Source organism: Gavialis gangeticus, unplaced genomic scaffold, assembly GCF_001723915.1.
Source record: "Gavialis gangeticus isolate Ggan-Ray unplaced genomic scaffold, GavGan_comp1, whole genome shotgun sequence".
Lineage (NCBI taxonomy): Eukaryota > Metazoa > Chordata > Crocodylia > Gavialidae > Gavialis > Gavialis gangeticus.
Genome location: NW_017729015.1, coordinates 13909823 through 13919127, shown reverse-complemented (window position 1 = coordinate 13919127; position 9305 = coordinate 13909823). Strand labels below are relative to the sequence as shown.

The following is a 9305-nucleotide window of genomic DNA, read 5'->3' as shown; positions in this document are numbered from 1 at the left end:
CCGCCCCGCCCCCGGCACCTGCCGCCGCCCGCCGGCGCGGGACAGCAGCCTGCAGCCCCCGCAGGGGGTGCGAAGAGGCCGGAGCCGGGCTCGGCGGGACAAGGAGCAGCGGGCTCGATGCGGGGGGGCAGGTTAGAGACTAGGAGGGGGAAGCACTGGCACAGGTCACCCGGAGCGCGGGGCACTCTCCAGCCCTGGTGGCTTTTAAGACCCGGCTACACAAAGCCTTGGCTGGGGTGATGTAGTTGGGGCCACAGCGTTGGCCTAGATGCGAGGTCCTGAGCTCCCTTCCCAGCCTCTCGACATAAATTCAGCCTCTCTGTCCAGAGGCCGGATCGTGGGGGCTGATAGCTCACCCTGTCAAACGTTTCACTCACAGGTCACAACAGAAGAAAGTGGATGGAAACGACGGCCTGAAAACTTCTGAAGCTGGAACGGGCAATGAGGCATAAACCATAAAGCCGAGATGATGATGACGACGAGGACAAACGTGGGCACCTTGCTGGACCTGATGATCTTCCAAGGTCCCTTCCAGCCTTAGAAAGTATAAATCTATGAAAAGGTTATAAAAAAAAATAATCAAATTAATCTTCCGCAGTGAAGCCAGGTTCAACTAGTTTTCTATGATGGGATGTGGCAGGGATGGATCCAGCCCTGGGTGGCTCGGGAGCTCCAGCAGGACCTTTCCGAGCTGGAGGAAACGCAGGGAGACAAATGTGGGAGGGAGGCGGGGGGCAGAGAGGGCGAAGCTGGAGAGAGGATGGCTCCCCAGCGGAGTGACCCCTCCCCACCACGTCTGCCCGGATCAGGTGCTGGAAACCAGCTCTAGCCGTCAGGTCCCTGCAGGCGCTGAGCTCCCCGGAGGAGGCTGCAGCGTTTGGTTTGTGAAATAAGAGGTTCATTGATTCTCAGAGTAAAGTCCGCGGTGGCGCGTTGCTGCTTTCCGGAGCGCCGGCCCCTCAAAATCTCCCACGGCCCCGTGGAGGAAGGGGTGGAAAAGCCAGCGAGGACAGGCTGGGGCAGCAGGAAGGAGCCAGGCCTGACTTTGCTCGCATTGGGAGAGGACTGGGCTTTTACAGTGCACCCTGCCCATCTAGCAACACATCCAGGGCAGGATGAGGCCCATCCTGGAACCACGACAAATCGGGACACACGTGGCAGCCACCACCTCGGGCACGCGGGGTTGATCCCTGCTCCTAAGGCCAGGGCTGCCATTGACTCACATCACTAGAAAATGGGTGTTTCTCCCACCATAGCCCGCCAGCCCATTCTGGACCCGGCCGCGAGTCCCTGGTAATTGTTGACCGTTGCCGTGGCTAGCAGCCCACAGGGAAAAGCAAGGGGCAGACTGGAGTCCCCAGGTCCCACGCTGCTCGGGGGACACTGGTGACGGCTGGAGACTTGGAAGCCAATAGACAAGAAATCAGCAGACGCAGGAGAGGCGGGGGAGAGCGAGGAGGCTCTGAAGCCTGGATCCTGCCGGGCAGACCCCCGGGCCACACGTGGACGGGTTGCTTTGGCGCACCATGCGGGAACTGGTGGTATGGGTGGGATGTAGCAGATTTCACGGTGGACCTCAGAGCTGGTAGCCCTCCCTCATCCCCAGCTCATTGCTAAGGGCAAAAGTGACACGAGGTTGTCTTTTACAGGCAGATCCCAAAGCACCGTGGCAGCGAAGCCTCCCCACCCCGTGACTCAGCGAGCCAGGTTGACGCAGTGGGGAAACTGAGGCACAGAGCTAGCAAACGGCTTTCCCGACGTGGCATGGTGCTTGCTTTCCTCCCCCTCCTGTAGCCGCACTTCCTTTCCGAACGGTTAGATCCTTAAAGCAGCTGATGCCATTTTCAAACCCAGCGCAGTTCCCCTCCCTCCAGCGGGGCCCCAGAGCCCACACTGCTAAAAAAAGAGAAGTGAGGGTGAAAATTAAAGGCTTAAGTTAGTGAATTATTTAACAGGGCGGTTGGATCCTGGCACAAATGCCAGGCTCTTAACGAATGCCGCTGCCTTTGGTAGGTGCTTTGGAAACGCATGCAGGAATAAATAATGCATTCGCCACCTAATAATCCCGCTCCCCATAAGCCTGCTCTTGTGGGCAGCTTCCACAGGCAGCAAACCTGGGGCGTGGAGGCCAAGGAGGACAGGTCGCTTCCTATCCAGGGAAGTTGGGAGGCCACCAGCGGTGCGGGTGGGATTGAACAGAAGAGCTGGTGGATCTCAGTGGGAAAACTCACGCTCCGAGCAGGCCGGCCGACCTCCAAACGTACTCCTTCCGGCTGTTTACCAGAACGATGAATTTCTGGGTTAAGAAAAAAAAGAAAGAAAAGGAAGATTTTTCTAGGGTCAAATTGATCCACCTTCACTGATACAATCAAAAGAGTCTCCCATTATCTACTGCATCTGGCATCTGTGTATCAATGCTGTCGCTACGCCATGATCCCCAAGTTGTGGGGACTGTCATGCAGATCGGTGCCTCGCCAAGCACTGATCGGCGGTGCTGGGTGCAGCCGGCTGGACCGTGCTGGGGGCCTGTGTCCCAGGACCGAAGGCATCATCAATGAGTCTTTCTTCCCAAGTAGTGGAGACTTGCCTGGTCCTGACTGATAAAGGGAGGGTGGGTGAGATTACAGCGTCCAGACCTCAATGCCATCGCCGTTTGTATGCTGCCCTCAGAGATGGACTGAGGTTTCATGTGGCAATCGATGGCAGCTGGCAGGAGAGGGCCTGGGGGCAGAGTTAAGGTGACCTGCCAAGGTTTCTACCCAAGCTGGGTCTTCTTTTCCCAGCATATGAGAAAGGAGCATTGGAGAGCCGGGGGGACGACACTGTTTGTTCTTCTCTTGCATGTTCACCTTTACAGATGAGGAAGGCCCAGCCTGGATTTGTGGGAGCAAAAGCAGGAGGTCTAGGAGAACACACTTACTGGTGAGCCAAAAGAGCTGAATTTTTAACAAAGACACCGTTTCTCCTGTGGATGCGGCCAACCTGCTGCTAATAAATGACCCCAAAAGGGAGTGTCAAAACAATCAGACTCTGATAGATCATGAATCTATGCCCTTCCCAGCTCCCCCGCTCAGCTTTCAGCGTTTTGCCTCTTGCAATTTCACCTCTGAAAAACCCCACTTTCCTTCCGCGTGTTAATTCAACCTTCGTGGGATTAAAACAGAAATCATCTCGAAACAGGCTGATTTATCACTCACTTTCCTGGCTGCTCTTAGACAGGTCAGCTCCACTTCCCTCTCGGCTCATCCCCGCCCCCCTTTCAGCGCTCGTGCAAGGCTGGAGTTGAAATCCCTACAGACCACGTCCCATTCAGGTTTAGCTCCTATCGATTGCAGGCCGGTTGATGCTGTGCTTTACCAGACGGCCTTTCGGGGTTTCAGTCGTCCTGACCGTCTCTCTTTCTGGGCAGTGCATTTCCAATCCCTGCACAGTTGCTTTCTCCAGGCACCTCCCTTCTGTTGAACCTAGCCACCGAGCTAATGGAGAGTCCCTGCCAACTCAGGTGTTTCCCTGGCCACTGCATGGCTTGTAGCAGCATGTAAGGTTATTGTGGACAGGGCCCGTGGGGCACCGCCCTCCAGCCCCAGGGGTCTTTACCTCTGCCCTTGCAGCGGGGCATGCTCCCCTCTCTGGAAACTCCTCTATTGATCCCGGAGCTGGGAGTGGGTCGGTTCAGTCTTTGGTGACGAGCCAAGGAGTCTAAATCAATACCATGCTGACCGATCCATCAGCACTGTCAAAGGTTTCGGGAAGCTGGCCCACTCTCCCAGCTGCCTTGCCACCATCTCTGCCATACCCCTGTCTGGCTGCCTGGGGCTTTGCAAGCCCTTTCTCCTTCCCCAGCCCCACCTTGCGATGAAACTTTAAAGAGGGTCTGGAGGCCTGGCCTGCTCGGAAGGGAACAAGGAGGCCTGCTCCATGCTGGACCCCCCCTGGGACTGCAGCTTAAATTCTTGGCACAGCAGAGAGGACAAAATTTGCATCCACAGGCTTTCCAGTAAGTTTTGCAGGCTTGGTATGCTGGAGCCAAGCGGCTGGGGAAGGAGCAGGGACAGCCTGGGAGGTGTAGCCAGGGGTGGGGGCAGAAGGGGACAAAAGTCCCCCACCATGCTGGGAGGACCCCAGCTCCAGCCTTGTGCTACATGGGGGTAGAAGCTCCCAACAGCAATCCCAGCCTGGAGCAGGGGAGGCATGAGGAGCACCAAGCAGACCCCAGCCCAGGGGGACCTCCTGGGGGTCACAGGGAAAATGCCAACAGGTCCATCCCTCCAGCAGCAGGGTGGGCTGGGGTGGGGAGAGGAAACCACAACCCATCAGCTCCACCCTCCTGGCCCCCCTGTCCTGACTACACCTCCTCAACACGGCCAGGACTTACAGCTTCCCTTTCCGTCCGTCCAGGAAGGCCTGGCAGAGCAGAGGAGGATGCAACTCAGGGCAGGGGAAGAAGGGTCAGGACTGGGCTGGGCATCAGCAGGTGCATGGGCAGCAGGGAGGTCGGGGGCCAGGCCAGAGGGGCACCGGAGGCTCCTGCACGGCACGGGGGGCTGCGGGTGGGGGGGCAAGGGATGCACTGCAGGGGCTGTCGTAGCTCCCAGCAGCAGAGAGACTGCAGAGTACCTGCCTGCCTGAGCTGGCCCCAGCCCAGGGCAATTAGCAGCTGGCTTCCCTGCTCGCGCGCGCTCGTACAGCGCTAACAAGAGTCTTCGGAGCCCATTCCCTAGTGACAGCAGCTCCTGACAGCTTGCAGCAGGGACCAGGCCAGCGCTTAACCCCTTCCCAGCCACAAATGCTTCACCTCCTCCAGGCTGCACAAGCAGCGCGGAGAAGCCTGGAGGCAAGCATGTGCTGGAGCAACCGCTGGTCACCGGAGGCCAGGAGCCCAGCTTGGCCAGGTCGTGGGTGGAGCAGGGAAAGGTCCCGGACCCGGGGCCTCTGGGATTTGACCTGGGAATGCAGCCAGGATCTTTTCCGTGTCAGGGTGCATTCCCAGGCAGCCTCAGCGAGAGGAGCATCTGTCAAGCCTTCCTCTGCCCTCCTCCCTCTTGCTGAAACGTGGCCCAATGACTGAAGCCTCAGAGCTGGGGGTCAGGACTCCTGGGTTTCCCGCCAGCTCTGGCCAAAGTTGGGGGGAGGATGGGAGGAGGGATGTAGGAAGGGAATCCCAGGTCAGACCTGGGCCTGACACTGACTCAGCCCGTGGCCTTGGGTGGGACACTGAGCTTCTCTGCCTCAGGTTCCCTATTCGTTTAAACAAGGTGCACAAGACTGGCTCTTCTCCGAGACCAAATGCAGTCTGCTAAGAGCTTCGAGACCCTCTGCTTGTAGGGGCCCGAGCGCTGCAAAGTGCATTGGGAACCCCCCAACTCAGGGCAGAGGAGAGAAGAGGTTGAACAGAGGCACTGCCCCTGCAGCCCAAAACATGGCAGCAAAGCAAGGCAGTGACCCAAGCCCCCTTTCTGAGACAGAAGCAGCTTGCTTTGTGGGCTATAAGGATCGGGCAGTCCTGCTGTGAGCCTGACTGGGAGAGGGCCCTACAGAGTCACTCCACTGCCTCCCAGCTCAAACAGGGCTGCTTCTGGGGATGGCCTGCTGCACTGCATCCCTCAGGGCAGCCCCACACCAGTGCCTGGGGTTGCAGTGAGGCAGCCAAGGACCTAACACAGCTCCTTAGCTGGGTCGAATGCAAAGAGACCGGCTCACAAGCCAGTCAGCTAGGTCTCGTGGAGGCCCAGGATGTGCTTATCAGGAGCTCAGATCATCCCACGGCCCTGGGTGTGCTTATCAGGAGCGCAGATCGTTGCTTCCCCAGGTGCAGGCTTCGTCAGAGGTGGCGCCAGCCCCCATGCTCAGGAAATTTGGCTGGTGAGTGTCACTAGCGTGCAGTCAGGCAGAGCAACAGAAGAAACAGCAGGACTTCTCCCCACGTGATGGGCGAGCGGGTACAGCGTCGATGGCTTAGTGAGGGCAGCTGAAGGCTGCGTTGTTGCAACCACTGTGTCTGCTTTCTAAGCCCATTAACCCCCCTGCACCCAGGGGGGGTACCCCTACATTTGAAATGGCAGCAGCAGGGGCCCCCAAGCGTGCCTGGATGCACGCAGGGGCTTCTCTCCAAGCATGGGAGCGTGGCCGACGTGCTTGACGCTGGGCCCGGGGGATCCCATGGATTCCCTTTGCTGAAACGATGACCTTTTTCTGAGCCCTACCCTCATCCTGTGCCAGACTGAACTGGCTCCAGTGTTAAACAACAGCCCCCTTTTCGAGAGCACGAGGCCTGCATCAGACAATCATCCTGAGCTTCTAGCGGCGCCTCCCCAGCCATACCCCACTCGCGCCTCGTGCCATGTCTTTTGCAGGAGGGCCCGTGTTTGCAGCCTTCCCCTGAGCTCTCACAGCTCATCTCAGAGACAACCCTGGTCAGACACAAACCCCCGGCGCTTTGCAACGGAGACTGGCCAAGAGGGGCAACAGGACTTGCCCAAGGTCCCCCAGGAATTCAGTGGCAGAGCTGGATGCAGGGCTTGGATGCTCTGCTCCTCATTCCCACCCCCTTGGAAGGGCTCAGCTCTCCCCTTGCCTTAGCCCCAGTGTGCGAGCGGTAGCTGGCACATTACAGCTGCTTGGGTTCATGGTCAGCAGAGCAATGAAACATCTTCCTTTGCCCAGAGCCACTCCCTTTCCTCCACTCCCCTTCCCGGCCTGGCTCACAGCTGCCCTCCTCTGCTCAGGCTCTGCCATTTTGGGTGCAGCGATTTGCAGCAGACCAGAAACTTTGATTAAAGCGGCTTAAATGTCACCGCTAAGAAAGGGCCCGGAGGTGGGGAAAGGACCCAGGTACCAGCACTGCAGTGGCTGGCGGGTGGGGGCAGAACAGCCCTGGGGAACCAGAAGGCGCCAGCTGACTTTCACGCGCCGCGTGCGTCAGCGTGCGCTCCGGGAATCAACCCTGCAGGGCTGGCGAGCAGCAATGCTTGCTCAGCTGCCTTGGGGGCAGCTCAGATCAAAACCCCCCAGGGCGGTCAGAGCTGACGAGGAAGGGGTGGTAGTGTCTGCAGGGATGGGCACATAGACCAGATCCAGCTGGCAGTGCAGGCAGAGCCTGTGTCTCAGTTCAGCCCAGGGCAAGTACCGGTAAAGGGCAGCTCTGAATGCAGCAGACGTAGCACGGAGTCACCGCAGGGGTTCACAGACCGTGTCTCTGGCCTGCAGCATGGAGCCAGAGTTGGCCCAGGCCAGCAGCCACCCTCCCACCCTGCCAGGAGCCCCCCCAAGAGGCTCCTGAGCTCCTCCACGAAGCTGCGTTTCAGAGCCAGCTCCCCGAGGAACCCAGGTGGCCGCTAAGCTGCAGCACCGGTGCCAGGAATTCCTCTGCCCTGGGGCTGGCCTGGCACATCCCCTCGAGGGCACAGCTATGTTTAAATGCTGCGGCAGTGGCGGCTGCTGTGAGCATCCCTCACCTGCTAAAGCAAAGGCCTGGAAACAAAACCTCTCCCTGCCGCAGTTGTACCAGCTCGTGGCTGCCCCGTGTTTCCCCCGCTGTGGGATGCGGGCTGTTTTCCTTTGGTTTTACAAGCGCAATGAAAAACATTAGCCCTTAAGGCCCCGAGAGGAACATCCAGCAGTGGGGAAAAAAGCAGCAGAAGAGTCCGAGATCCAAACAATTGCTCCAGCAGGAAAGCAGAGGGAACTGCACTGCCTCTCGGTGCAGAGGGGCCTCGGGAGCTGCGTTCATTCCTGAGGGCAGCGGTGGGCACCTGATGGGATCAACGGGCCTGGAGCCGGCAACTTTGCCAGCGGCTACTGCAGGCTCCCTTCCGATTCCCCACCCCGATCCCCTGCTGCCCTAAACCATGGTGAACAGCGAGGGCAGAGAGAAGGGGTCTTAAACAGGTGCTTTAATGAAGTCTTCCTAAATCAGTGTCCCCCACAAACTGAATCAGACCTCTGCCAGCCTGTGGGACACAGGCGGACAACACCTGGGGGTGGTGGCTAACCAAAGCAGCCCAGGCTGGTCCTTCTTACTGTGATGAAGGACTGAAGAGCAGAAGAGGAAGCCAAAAATCTCCCGGAGTGGCCTCTGCTTTGGTCCCAGCTTTTGGTCCCACCGGGAGTCGGTGCAAACAGGCCGTAAAGATCAATGCATCGAAACGAGCAACCTGTGGTAGGGGCCGCTTGGGAACAGGTTGGTCTGAGGCTACCCAGGGGTGAGCCTGCTCCCCTCTCCCTCCTCCTGATCCACCCGCCTTGCGCTGAGCCCGGCTCTGCACGCCTGTCTGGGACAGGAGACGAGTTCAGGGGGCAGGTTGTAAAAGCATCCTATTCCTCATTCCCTTCTGTCTTGTAGAAACAGAGCAGCAAGCAGTATGCTGAGGCACTGGAGAAAGTGAAACAGCTTTGCCGAAGCATGCATCGTCAGAGCATTATCACAACCCCCCCAAAATAGGAAGAAAATCAAGCTTTCTGCTCCGTCTGAGATTTTTCTCTACCTCAAAACCATCACGCTTTCAGCCAAACCTGCACAGGGGAAAGTTAAGAGCCATGGCTTATTCTTACCTGCGGAGACAAGAGCTTTTCAGCTGCAGCAGCACGCACCTGGGGGGACCTGGTGACAGTCTATAGACTCACTAGGGGGGACCAGAAGGGTTTGGGGGAGACGCTGTTTCCCCTAGCGCCCGCTGGCATAACAAGAAGCAATGGGCACAAGTTGATGGAGAGGAGGTATAGATTGGACATCCGCAAGAACTACTTCACGGTTAGGGCGGCTAGGAGCTGGAACCAACTTCCAAGGGAAGTGGTGCTGGCCCCTACCCTGGGGGTCTTTAAGAAGAGGCTGGATGCCTACCTGGCTGGACTCATTTGAGTCCCGTTTCTCTTTTTGGGGTTTTTTGTTGTTCTCCCGCCCTGGCGGGGGGTCGGGCTAGAAGATCTACTAGGTCCCTTCCGACCCTTAATCTATGAATCTATGAAAACCTAAGTCCATAAGAAAATCCGACGGAGAACCCGGGAATCTCACTTCCCACGGTTTTCTGAGATGACCAAGCACACACACGTCCCCTCTCTCTTAGCAAGATGACTTGATCAATATTGCAAGCAAGAAGAAAAAAACAAAACAGTGAGATGCTTTCTGCAATCAGTGGCAGGTACATTCAAGAGTTGCCAGGAGAATTGATCAAAAAAGAAAGCCAGGTCCCCAGAAAAAATGCTAATCTTTTTAAATAAAGGCTTCCTTTTTAAAAATAATAACTAAACAAAGCCTAGAGACAAGCAAAAAAAACCCCTTTCAGTTGTGTGGGGTTTTTTCTGGCCTG

The 9305-nt window shown here is 57.6% G+C and overlaps 1 protein-coding gene across 1 annotated transcript in view; it reads right to left on the bottom strand.

The window, feature by feature from the left end:
• The window catches only part of KCNQ4 (potassium voltage-gated channel subfamily Q member 4), an 87788-nt gene extending 84542 nt beyond the window's left edge, over positions 1–3246 (bottom strand). The window contains exons 1-2 of the mRNA XM_019512073.1: positions 3198–3246; positions 2232–2296 (exon numbers count right to left, since the gene is read on the bottom strand). Coding sequence (XP_019367618.1) covers positions 2232–2296; positions 3198–3246 — 114 coding nt within the window. The remainder of the gene's footprint in view (positions 1–2231; positions 2297–3197) is intronic.
• Positions 3247–9305: the final 6059 nt, after the last annotated feature.